This window comes from Ylistrum balloti, unplaced genomic scaffold (genome assembly GCF_031769215.1).
Source record: "Ylistrum balloti isolate Yb309-2 unplaced genomic scaffold, AGI_CSIRO_Ybal_v1 Utg369724, whole genome shotgun sequence".
NCBI lineage: Eukaryota > Metazoa > Mollusca > Bivalvia > Pectinida > Pectinidae > Ylistrum > Ylistrum balloti.
Window position 1 is genome coordinate 337,541 of NW_026781942.1, and position 14,283 is coordinate 351,823.

The window sequence follows — 14,283 nt, forward strand, 5'->3', positions numbered from 1 at the left end:
GGCTGGAGTTAGACCAACATGGCACGGCGTACCCAGTCAAGTTTATACTCAATCTTATGTCAAAGTGGCTGGGGTTGAAGTGGCTGGGGTTAAACCAACATGGCATAGTATACCCTGTCAAGTTTATGATAAATGATTTATTTTGATACAAAATACCGCTTTCTCTCATTTCTATCTGTGTATTATTCGTCTGTCCAGGGAAACACACCAAGGCTCGCTGTTCTTGTATTACACTTCCAGGCTCGCTGTTCTTGTATTACACTTCCAATATTTTGTTTGAATTTTCTGTGTGAAACTTTGTTTGCCAAGTCTGGGTACGGAGAATTAATTTACAAAGCAAATTTGTCGATTAAATACCATTACTATAAAATGTTATAATATGTATGAAACTAACTTTTCCTAATACCTTAGAATGAGAAATGAGAGAAAAAATATCTTGCATATGCCGAGGTAAGGATGGGATATTTCAACCTTGAGGTCACAAAATGGGGTAGAACACTCGACAAAGCCTCGAGTTTTACGACATTTTGTGACATCGAGAGTGAAATAGCTCTGGCCTACACCCCTACATATGAAAGTGTCACTGTGGTTATATACTTTCTTTAATACTGTTAACTGATTTCTGACAGATACCTTGGAGCAACAGCGTGAGAGAATGAGATTTCAGAACTTGTCCGAATGTAGCTCCGTTGGAACACCAAGAGCGGTCAGTCTGTGTCCAGTGTCCAGCTGTTCTTTCGTCCATCTTGAAGATCTATACCCATTAACTAATGTCCGGAGTTTTGATAACCCAGAACAACAGTATTTCACCGAACAAACCATTCTGTTCAGTGATCGTGAGAAGGGAGATAACTCGGACACTCGAGGACGTATACAAAGTGAAAACGGCAGACAGCCACGAACATCTAATGGCGTTGTTCACTCAGACCAGAGGAAGAAAGCTAACATCAGAGAACGACGCAGAATGCAAAATCTGAACGAGGCATTTAATTCGCTGAGGAGAGTTCTCCCGACATTTACGTACGAGAAACGTCTGTCACGGATAGAGACGCTACGTCTTGCCATTGTCTATGTGGACTTTTTAACCAAATTCATTAATGGCAATACGCCGGCTGACATCCGCTTAGTCAAATTTAGTACGCTCGGAAACGTTCTTGATAAAGCGATAGAATATCAAACGTAGGAGCATACTTGAGATGAATATAAGCCATTGATACAGAAAAGAATATTGGTTGTGTCATGGACGAATCAGTTAGATGTAGTTTCAGGCTTCTGACGAAGACAAGGTAGATTCAATCTATGAACGTCATCAGTTGAACAGATGCTTATACCAATTAACTTTAACCGGTTCCGTTGATCAACATATTCAAACATTTTGATCGGTCTAAGATCTGAACTTGGGTCGTAACATCCATGTGATATACAGTAAATGTACCATGTTTGCTTTACCAACACTCAAAACTGATTAAGATAGGTAAAGTAAATATCTGTATCAACATAAATCTGAAGTTTGACACTAATTTGTGTTTTTTCCTTCATAAATTAAATATTTCAGAATTCTGAACTTTCCTTCGACAAAACACTGTGTTCAAAGACTATCTGATTTTATTCCTTCAGTTACAGTTTCCGGTATGGGTAAACAATCTACTGTATTGTGCAAGATGTTTTAGCTGCTTTTTTTCTGCTAAAAGTATTGTGAAATCCGAAATATTGTCACAATACTGCGTATTTCACATTGAAATATTAACACAACAAAGTGGTGTTATTGACGCCTCGTATAGTGAGAAAATGATAAAATGAGACAAAACAAATGGTGATATGCCGACATGTTAGAAAAATCGGTAAAACAAAGAAGAAATATAAACTAAATTCAATTGGATATCATTCAGAAGGAGAACAGGACCAAAGTGTTCCGAATGCGAAGCGTCTTGTAAATCCCGTCAATCCAAGTTTTAGTGTATTATTGCTTTACATCCTATTAACAGCCAGGGTCATTTAAGGACGTGACAGGCGTGTGGTGGAGGAAAGCCGGAGTTCCCGGAGAAAACCTACTGACCTGCGGACATTATCTGGTAACTGCCCCATTAGGCCTCGAACCCGCGACCCAGAGATGGAGGGCTAGTGATAAGGTGGTCAGAAATACCCAGTCCAAGTAATTAACATGGAGTTCTAAAGTGAGGACAAGGTTTAAAGTTACAAAACAGGTGTACTAATGAACTCCAAACAAATGTAACGCCATATCGCACAAGGGGAAAAAGTCCACGTGTGACCAGTCCGACGGCCATAAACTTCCCTTATAGTCCTCATCAACCGACAACCCGTTTGTCTGTCCTTTGAGGATCGAAACAACAGTCACACCCTAGGCTGGCACGGAAGCTGGTTACTAGAATTCGGAAACTCACCATAGTGAATTTGAAACCATCATTTGTACCAGGTACGGACTTAAATCTGAGCTTAAGGTAACGAAGCAATATTTGAAAGTACGGGAAACGGTACTATGACAACTCCACATCATCACGTGATCACCGAAATAAATCCATATCTAAATAATTAATGATTCGTATCGATGTTTGTTTCATGTCGTTAATTACACATCAAAAATATGGTTCGAACTACAATGTTGCTAGTACGATATAAATAGATACATAAATACTGAAAATAACTTCTCCCTCACACGGTCGACATTCACTATGTGATTGTTAATACTATAGCAAGAAATTAAAACGGCAAGCCATTATGACAGTGATCATGGTCTAAGATCTATATCTAAGTCAGTGCAACGATCAAATGATAAATCAATCAATAAATACGCGATCATGAACAGCTGATTCCTGTCTCACTCATATCATTATCGAAGTAAGACGGAGAGCTATTCCGAAGTAAGACGGAGACCTATTCCAAAGTAAGACAGAGACCTATTCCGAAGTAAGACGGAGACCTATTCCGAAGTAAGACGGAGACCTATTCCGAAGTAAGACGGAGACCTATTCCAAAGTAAGACAGAGACCTATTCTGAAGTAAGACGGAGACCTATTCCAAAGTAAGACAGAGACCTATTCCGAAGTAAGACGGAGACCTATTCCAAAGTAAGACGGAGACCTATTCCGAAGTAAGACGGAGACCTATTCCGAAGTAAGACAGAGACCTATTCCGAAGTAAGACGGAGACCTATTCCAATGATCACTCGATACAAGCTCCGTCATCAGAGGTATATTCAGTGTACCGTCGCTTGCACCTTTCAATATTACCCCCTTGTCCACAACTCAAAGAAGGGCGTGTGCCAGTATGTCTTTGATAGTCAATTATGGTGAATATATGCGATGGACAAGGTTAATAAATTGCCTGTGATTTAAAGACTAGTCACCAATAAATCTGAAAATAAAATTGAAAGATACAATCATTACACATTTTAGTTGTTATATAATAAATCGTTTATATCAATATCCGAAACGGGTTTCCACTTACACTAACGTGACTCTCGTATTTACTCAAATCTGGGCAGTTTTTGGTCGATTCCTTGGAGCAAAGAACAGCAGACTCTGGCAGGTCAGCAATGTATTAATAGATTGATGACGCTTAATGCTATTTTAGATGTCGGCTCGCTCCCGCAATATCCGTATTGGTTAGTCGACTTAAAATGTAAATTCAAAAGAGATCACAATGCAATGACAACACACCCAATTGCATAACGATTTGTAAGCTTTGGTCTACTTTTACAGGTAGACTATTGACGAAATACAATGAAACATAATGACTTTTTTAACATTTTATAAAAGTACAATTGGTGAAAATTTCATGACTAATTGAGTCCATGTAACAGTTACTAAAGCAGACCGATGATAAGCCCGTAATTACATTCATTTCAACTGACACACAAAGTAATCAGTGACAAAAGGTTCAATAGGCATGATGAGTATTTTAGTCTTCTACTAATTACTGGCACAAACTGTTAATGACCACCAACACGTTCACAAACCCATGACTACTTACAGGAATACATGTCCTTTACAACAAGGGAATACTGACGGGTCTACGGAACCTTAATTCAAACATAATATAGATGTAAAAGGAAGACAAGGTATGAACTTGGGAGATTTACAACGATCACTGGAAAATTCTCTAAAACCAACAATGATACTATTTGGAAACACTTATGAGTGGTTCTCAACGTGCAGCGTTGGAGATAAAGGGATATTGTCCTCTAATGACTGTGTGTAGTATACACAGTTTACTTACCATAAGTCTAAATATATAACAATGACAAGAGAATAATTACCTAGTTACATGTACAACGTATTGTTATAAAGAAGGTTTTGAAATGTTGGTAGAATCAACGTATAATCTTATATATGGCTTACACCATAGAATATTTAAGAGCAGTGGACGGGTACTTCTGAACTGGTAAAGATGGATCCTGTGAACAAAAGCAAAATTACACAAAATATTGTGTACATGAAAAGAACGTTATCCCATCTTGATCCTATCATCGACAGAATGATAGAAGGTGGTATTTTTGATCTAAGTGACAGGAATAGAATCGAAGCAGAGTTGGCACCTCATAAACAATTCAACGGTTTTATTCACATATTGGTGACATCCCCGGAACCAAAAGCGTACAAAGTTTTCAGAACGGCACTGAAGGCAGAAGGATATAGTGTTGTTGCTGACAGGCTGGATGAAACAACTCCCCGTCTAGGTAAGTCAGGTATACCGTTGCTGCTGACAGGCTAGATGAAACAACTCCCCGTCTAGGTAAGTCAGGGTTCAACTGCTAAAAACAGGAAAATATACCGTTGTTTGTGACAGGCTGGATGAAACAACTCCCCGTCTAGGTAAGTCAGGTATACTGTTGCTGCTGACAGACTAGATGAAACAACTCCCCGTCTAGGTAAGTCAGGGTTCATCATGTGACCTTTCGGAACCTCATTTTAACACGTCGCTGATGATGATGCGCAAACACCGTAATTACGTTCTCAGAACGATTATCATGAGAATTTGTGTTGGGGTCGCTCCTATTTTTCTTTTGTTCGTGCAAACTTATTATGACTAATAGAAAGTACACACCGTTTAACGTATATTGAAATGTAAAAATGCTTTTAATTAATTATGAAAATCTGAGCAGTTCGTCCCTTTAAGAGCAATGTCATGAGCAAAAAGCTTACTTGCGTTATTAATATCGCTATTTATTTAAACAATGTACATTGTTATGTTATCCTATGATGATTTTGAGAATACAACATCGAAAACAATAACGAAATAAAGAGAATGATTCTTAGATTTAAATGTCTCTGGACGTTTTGTGGCTAGAATTCCATAAATTAATAATCAGCTACCAAGACAAATGTTTACAGTGGGTTTTCAATTATTATAGTTAATACAACGAAAGCCTATATACCGCTGTCTTACTTAGGACTGAGTTGGAGTGGATATTTCATATTCTGACTTACTTTACTCACTCTACACATGGAGGCTAATGTTATCTAAATGTGTATCAGATATAACATGTTCAAAATAATAAAATGTATTATTAAATATAATGATGATGCTAAAGATATGAAGATATCCTAATATATGATATAAAAATACTTTAGCAAGAAATGAAGTCTTTGAGAATCTCCATATTTAAGTTTGTATTGATTGATTTGTATTTCAACAGACAAAATGACACTGGTAGTTGATAGGTCGATAAACCCAGCCAATCTGATCTATAGTAATGTTTTTGTTTGTTAAATGACTGGCATTGCTTTTTCCTAATTTGTCTATATTTTGCCATAAAACTTCAAACTGGATAATGTAGCAGAAGAGAATAGTTTCAAATTCGATACATTTGTAATCATTGGACAAATATTACTAAGTAAGTCTGATAAGAAAAGCTTTTCGCAACACATTAACAGAAATTGAAAAAAGAGGGGGAAATTGCATCCAAAACTAGTTACATCTATTTGATTATTCGTGTCAACAGCTGCACCACGAAGTGCCTCAAGTCGGCAATCTACGAGGAGTCACAGAAGCGTATACAATGATGTAAGTATACCATAAATATCGATACATTATATAATTCATTATGTGGGTTCAGCGATGTACGAGTGATGTACGGGTGATGTACGGGTGATTTACGGGTGATTTCCATGTGATGTACGGTGATGTACGGATGATGTAGGTTATGTACGATGAGGTATGGGTGATGCATAGTGATGTACGAGTGATGTACGGTGAGGTACTGGTGATGTACGGGTGGTGTAGGGTGATGTACGGGTGAGGTACTGGTGATGTACGGGTGATGTACGGGTAATGTACGGTGATGTACGTTTGATGTACGATGATGTACGGTGATGCACTGGTGATGTACGGGTGATGTACGGGTAATGTACGGTGATGTACGGTGATGCACTGGTGATGTACGGGTGATGTACGGGTAATGTACGGTGATGTACGGGTGAGGTACGGATGATGATGATACATGTACAGTTTTGCCGTCGGAATACATTTACGTGTTTCTTGTGTTGTCTCTTAATAGGCACCTGTTCCTGATGCCGCAGGCGCTTCAGGAAAATATTTGCCCAATGGCAGTTGCCATGACTGTATCGAAACTGGATCAACCATGAAAAAAGTCCTAGAAAATTTCAACAAAAACCAACAAGATTTCATGGCCGAAATACTGCGTCTACGTGAAGAAGATTGGGCGAAGATGGAAGAAAATCGTCAACGTGACAGAGATGAATATCAGCATCAGTTAGAGGAATGGCAACAATCGATTGCAAAGGAACCGGGTGTTGCCAATATTACCAGGAGATATGTGGCTTTACAAGAACAATATGATCATCTCAAAGAAATTCAAAAAGGCATGAGATTGAAAGATTCTGAACGTCGTGAAAAGCTTCAGATATTGAATAGAGATTATGTCATTCTCAGTACAAAATATGAACAGCTTCAACAGGTTCACGCTGATATGGAAAAAGAAATGGACAACATGAAAAATCTGTTGAGTAACACTGGTACCGATGATGCATTGGATGACGGAGGCAATCAGGAGAAAAACGAACATATCATTAAACAGTTGGAGGCAGAAAAATGTGACCTGATGCTGCAGCTTGAGGAGAAAGTGGCCGAAATAGCAGATCTTCAAGCACAACTAGATCAACAGAAAGAACTGATTGAACAAAGGAGACTTGAGCAAGAAAACTTACGCCCAAGAACAGATAGCGAGCGCGAGCAGAAAATTGACAAACTGTGTGAAATGGTGGAGACCTTGGTGAAGGAAAGGACATCTGTTGTTAATGATAATCATAAGACTGCTCAACGCCAAAAACCAATAACTGAGCTGAAAGCTACCAGAATGCCGCTGAATACAAGATGCCAAACCTTTCAAAATACACCGCGTCAGTAACCAGATACACATCAATATGTACATATATGTATGTGTGTGTAGGTATAGCAGTTTTACGATAAACTCCCAGCTTTGGTCTACTGTAGAACTTTCTGAACAACCAGATGCACATCAATATGTACATGCATGTATGTGTGTGTGTGTAGGTATAGCAGTTTTACGATAAACAATGACTCCCAGCTTTGGTCTACTGTAGCAGACTTTTACTGCATGATCAATGTCACAGAGAAAGCTAAAAATCCGGAAAGAAAATATGATTTTGTACTAAGTTATCAATAGTGAAACTTTCTCAACAACTAGATGTTCCCGTCATTGGCCGATATTTGTAATTTAAAATGCTCACAAAAAGTATTTTGTTTTAATTAACTGTAAATAAACTACTTTTCCGTATCAAATGAAGTCTGTCTGTGACTTTTTTCCTTGAAGGTCCCAGCTAAGATGACACAATAAACAGCACATCTGATACAAAAACAAAATATTTTTATATGCCTCTGTTATCTATTTGTTTTGTACTCCTCTAAAATATCTCCTAAAAAGATCTTGGTACCATTCCTAACATTGATAAAAAATATGTCCTTTCTTCTCTGCTTTGACTCGTTATAACAAAGAGGAAATAACTACAAAACAATAATAATTTGTATACACAGTATTACAGTTGATTAAATGTTATGAGGTAAGGACCCTGATGTTGTAGAATATACCAAATTTGGTTGACATAGTACTTATTCTTCCTAAGAAGTTGGTCTATATTAAACTTCTATCGTTGAATATCGACGCGGATGGAAAAATAAACATCAGAATATCGCAGAAACACTATTTCTTAAGAAATGAAACATGCAATAAATCGTGTATTTTAGATTAAGTCAAGGTTACATTTTAATGGACAAAATTGATACGAGGGCTGATAGAAAAGTTGTGAGCCTCATATCGAAGGGGTTGACTTTTGGCGGACATAAATGTATTGCATTACTTTTGAACATAATCCCCTTCAGTATCTATGTATTTTTGCCTGCGATGTTTAAGGGCCTCAGGGCCACTTTTACAAAAGTCCTTTTTTGACCGATCAGAAAGTCTTTTATTGCATGTATGACGTCATCATATGACCGAAGGTGGGTACTGGAAATGGCATTTTTTTCAATTTTTGGAAATAGATGAAAATCTGATGGAGAAAGATCAGTTTAATAAGGCAGATGCTCAATCAATTCAAAGCGACAGTCGTTAATGGCAGCCATGGAAATGACAGACTTGTGAACACTGGCATTGTCCTGGTGGAACAGCACAACTTTCAATGAGTTGGTCATGGCAGTTTTAAAATTTTCTCTTAACTGCCTAAGAAGTGATACATAATATATGGCAATGATTGCTTGTCCCTTTTACAGATGACCTACCGTCAGAATACCATGAGCATCCCAGAAAACTGAGGCCACAAATTTTCCTCCTAAAAGGTTCAGATTAGTCTTGGCACCCAGTGGGGCGAGAGCTTTCTCACTGCAAGATCTTCCGTAAGAATGGAACGTACGCTCCCTCTGAAATCCCAGTTGTACTGGCTATAATCTCTCTCTGTAACTCGCATGTCTGTCATAACCTCTTCGCCATAAACTGGCCAAATGACACCAGCCCTCGGGTACAGTCTTAAATAGTCAGGGAATAGTAGAGCTGAAACAGGACATCCCTGCTTAACTTTTTCGGTACAAGGCTCACAACTTATCAATCAGCCCTCGTTGCAGTTTACCATGTCATTCCGAATGCGGAGAACAAGACCCGAAACAGGACAACTCATTTGTAGTTTTATGTGTATTTCCCAATAGTTTAAATATAACTGAAACAAACTTTCATTGTGAAGCAGATTGTGCCTCAGATTTGACCATTCGATGTTTGACCTCCTCATTAAATAATGGACTACCGTTTAACAAATATAATAAGAATGACCATTTCTCCTGATCTCGATAAAACCTATCTACTAATTTTAAAGAATACTTTTCTGTGTTGGACAGGTGCCAGACAGCCTGAAGGACGTCATTTTTTTAACTGAATGGTAGCTTGTGTAGGATATTACATCTACTGTAAATACAAAGACCATATTAGCTCTCTCCCCCTTAATGTGTTATCACTATTAAGTATAGATATATGAAGGTCATATGGCCTAAATTAAAAAAAAAAAAAAAAACAAAACAAAACAAAGCAAAAAATTGTTATGATGAGTTTTTGTAATGGTATTTGATAGAAAGTAATTGCCATAGAATGATACATGTACTGATAATAATAGTAGTAATCTGGAAATGTTATTTTCATTTTATTGTACCTATTCAAAATTCCTTAGCAATAATTTGAAATATTGATTGATTCCTTCACTTGACAATGTTCTGAAATAAACGCTTATGATTTGAAAGATAAAAAAACGTTAAAAAAAAAAAAAAAAAAAAAAATTTTTGTAAGTAAAAAAAAAGTGTAACTATATTTCAACCAAATATTCATCTGTCCAAGATCAAGAACCAAGCGAAAAAACGGTGCAGAATATTTGAGAAGTAAAGGCAAATACACTCTTCTTTTCAGTTTTTCAACATCCCCACAATTTTTCAGCCCAATGTCATCCATGGAACCAAGGAAGTGGCTTAATTTTGTTTTCCAGATGGTGGCCATATTGGATTTTTGACAGACACAAAAAATAATCAGCTCATTCCCTCTGGAGTAACTTGAAATTTAGAAAGCTTTCGCGTGGCTAGGATGACAGACGAAACAAGAGTGGAATGGCTAAACCTCATCCTGAAGATTTGGGTCAAATGATGTAAAATAAATAAGTTTTGGAGCAAGACGAGGACACAAACATGGTTGGTTATTGTTATACTACTATAGATGAGAGGATATTCTGATGACAGTCAAAATTTCCATGTAAGTAAACAATAACATCCTGATCTGTTGTTCTATATCACGTGGTTAGCTAGCCTTTCAGTAGAAACCATACACAGAAATATATACTGGTTCTAATGTACATCAACAATAAAATTCAAATAAATGTGTAATAAAATCTTTATTTGTATTGAATGAAGATAAAACCACAAAGGTAGACAAAATACAATAAACTGGACATGTTTTAAAACTTTTTAAAATCGTAACAAAAATACAACAGTTTTTCAGTATAAAGTTTAACATTGAAAGTCTTATGTACACATGGTTGCCATTTTAAAAACATGATTAAGATTATCTAAGTAACATAACTTGTTCAGTTATATCAGAGTGTGGCTACCAGGTAGTACACTGATGCAGAATCAAATTGTGAACAAGGACAAAGTCATCTAGATCCCCCGCCCCTGTTGTAAAATATCTACATTTAAAGTGAGCAACATACTTAAACAAGGGGCTGAGGTAACAAGTCTACTTATAATTCATTTGTTCCTTCAAAAGATATCTTGCTGAAAGCAGTATCCCAGAGTGATAAAAGAAATCAGCCAATCAGGTCACAGCAGCCTCATTAGATATGCACGGAATTCGCTGTTAATCGAACTTGGGCACTGCATTAAGGTAACAAGTGTACCAACCAAAGTCAAAATCCTACCAGTCTTTCAAAAGATATCATGCCGAAAGCAGCATCCAGTGGTACGGATGGACAGAACCCATTTGAATATTTCTCGCCAACTTCGTTGGGCAGGGGATAATTACAATCTCACATGCTAAGGCAAGAAAAAGTCAAATTTTTGTCATTCTATGGCCCTCGCAAAATATTATGTTTAAAGTATCATACCATCTGTAACCAACTTCAAAGTGTTTTCATGCAAAAATATTTGGCTATCACTGCATGGCCTAAATTGGCACCCTTCCTTTAAAAGTACTAGTACACAAAAGAGTAACATATTATCATATCAATGATCAGACACCCTGGAAATCTTTACACTCTGCTCTACTTTCACTTTATAACAATCATATCAGCAAATCAATCACTTACAAAAAAACTATTTACAAAAGTACACGGCTAATATCAATAATATGAAAATAATTATATGTGACATTTACCATCAATGTGGTTTTATATGTTTATTATTAAATGTCACTTGACAATATTTAAATATCTACAATAATGTCATTAGAAAAAGCATACTGAATGCCATTTCCATTTACAAATTATAGCACCAATTAGTCCACATCAGAAACATAATAACAGCCATGTAAAATCCTGTCATACAAAAGGTACTTTGTTGTAACTGAATGAAAACTAGGAGTAATTCATCAGTTCATAACAAAGTACCTATGATTCTTAAATTGGATGTATTTTCTGTAATTTTTGTAGCAGTACACTAAAACATGGATCATTAGAAAAATATGGCGAGATTTTTGCCCACAATGAATTTTAACATCAGAATCTATATCAATGCCGATTCACTAAAATAACAATTTCCCAAAATTTTATTTCAAAATGGAAAATCAGGAAGGATACTTTTTTCAACAAAGAGTGACAAAACTCAGAAACTATGAAATAATTCTAATGTTCCTGCCGACTTTCTAAACTGTCTTATCTAACGATATTATATACAAAGACTAGGTCTAGAACACCTTAAGTTTATAGCTCCAACACTACAGAAAGTCAATCTTATCTATTAGTTCTCAAACAAGACATCCACAGGCACTGAAACTGTGTTAACCAACACAGGCATTGGAAATTATATATATAAAGTATACAACTAGACCCTGAAGGTACAACTGATTGTCAATGTTGCAATTTGAGTTTAATATCAACTGTAAAGGTCAATGATTTAGATTACCATCAATTTTTAAATTGAAATCTTTGAGAATTACTGTTCTATAACCCTTGTAGAATACAATGCTATTAATATGTCATGAATGTGATAACACTACCTTCAAACCAATCTACAATCAACTTAGCACTGAACAGTTTACAGGTGCAAACATGTCTAAATAAAGAAAATACATCAAAGTGGCAAAGTTTCAATCAGATGCAAGACTTTTGCATACAGGCGTCTGCATCAATTTTCCCAATACTTTTGCAACTTATCATAGCTTATCTGGAGAAAAATGTCATAATTTTGTTCAAAAGTGTACACAGAAATAATAACATTTAAAGAGCCAGACCCACTCATTATAGATATTCTTTCATATTCTATTAACTGGAAATGTTGTATACTAATAGATAATATGTTGATAAAGACTTGTATAAAGTTTCGAACTTGAAATTGAAAGGGTACCGGAGATATCGGTATTGGAATTAGTCTCATTAATCAACACCAGGATATGAATATTGATGAGGAAAAGTCACATGATACATTCAGACACGGTCAGAACCATAACAAAAATAGAGGAAGAGGTGAGTAGTATGTCCATGTAACACCGCTTGTAAAGAGATTTTACCGATAAATGCAATCAATATTCTATATATCCTGTATGGAAATCATCTAACGTATGTACTGATCACATCAACATGCAGATTACAAGAAAAACTACGATTAATTGCCGTATTTTTATATTTGTGGATTGAGTTCTTATTTGTCGAGCAAAATACCCGCTACTTCGAGATTTGTTTTTGAATTCAGTTCGGTCTTCACAGCATTACATCTTTCTGTATGCTCGCCAATATAAATCTTTGCCTTTGATATATCACACTCTTGCGTCATCTTTCTTCTTTTCGCCTCAGAGTCCGACAAAACATGTTTTCTTTCCCGCTTCCCTTGCACGTTTTCTGCCATGTTGGGAGATGGCAGATTTATTTACAGTTCTTTGCACATGTGTCAGAGGGCAGGACTTCCCGCATAATTATTAATTAGCACTGAGTCGTTTAGAATTCATTTTAAAAACTATTTATAATGTAAGATTGATAGCGATTTCCTTTAAAATTGCAGTATAACAGGGTTAATCAGAACTTTTGCTACCCAAGAAAAATAGAAAACTATGAATTTTTTAAATATAAAATAATATCAGTCGAGGACTGGGTCTGGTTCTTTAAAAATATGATCAAATTTTCACAGTGCATACAGCAAGTAGCACTAACGTGCCCTTGTCCACTTCAGTGGTTTTGGTTTTATATTGTAGTACAGATCCCATAATCTCAAAATTGATGTTTCTACAAGATTATGGTGGTCTTCCACAATGGTTCCATGCAATAGAAAATTATTTCTTCAAGCTGGAAAAAATGAAACAGGAAAAATCAAATAACAACCCCTAGTCTCCTGTATATTATGTCACAATGATGAAATATTTAAATGGTAGGTCTGATTAAACATTATTCTGCCTTCATCCATCTTAACATCAGAAAATCATTGTGAAATCACATGAAACAATTAAAGGGAGATAACCCTATATATTTACTCTTCTTGGCTGAGAGACATTACACCCAACATTTAAACAAGAGGCCTAGCAGCCTTGAAGGTCACTTGAGATAAGCAATATTGAATATAAAGGTTAAAGGATAGTTATCAAGTGTCATGAAATAGAAATTGTGACGCTGAATATAGAAAGCTAGTGTCAATACATGCATACTTTCAAAACTGTCATTCTATACTGATTTCCAATCGGGAATAGCCAACCCGATGCTCCAAAATGCAATTTTCATATGAAAATTACAGTAATGTCTAAAAAGAGATTCCTCCCTTGAAAGAAATGCAAGCCTCATTTTGGTAATTTAAGCACATTAAGATACTTCCATTCATGAAGACCATTTGATTCTATCATATCTAGGTGTTTAGAAGAAGATTTTTAAAAATCTAAGTCAATTTGACTCATTTGGCCCTGCCAATAGCCCCCTGGGGGTCTGTCAGTATCAATATTTCACTCATAATTCTAACCAAGTTTGAAATTATTCTAATGGAAATTATTTGCAAAAATCTAGTTTTCCTATATAAACTATAGTAAACATTAACCCCTCCCCATGGGGAAATGTGAGACCCTGGGGC

The 14,283-nt window shown here is 36.3% G+C and overlaps 1 protein-coding gene across 1 annotated transcript; it reads left to right on the top strand.

Moving 5' to 3' along the window:
• Positions 1-655: 655 nt before the first annotated feature.
• LOC132565480 (fer3-like protein) lies at positions 656-1,183 on the top strand. The gene has a single exon (XM_060230131.1). It carries the CDS (start codon positions 656-658, stop codon positions 1,181-1,183), a length of 528 nt encoding a protein of 175 aa, XP_060086114.1.
• The last annotated feature ends 13,100 nt before the right edge of the window (positions 1,184-14,283 follow it).

Excerpts from the sequence above, each read along its gene's own strand:
- LOC132565480 (XM_060230131.1), top strand. The coding sequence starts at position 656 with ATGAGATTTCAGAACTTGTCCGAATGTAGCTCCGTTGGAACACCAAGA.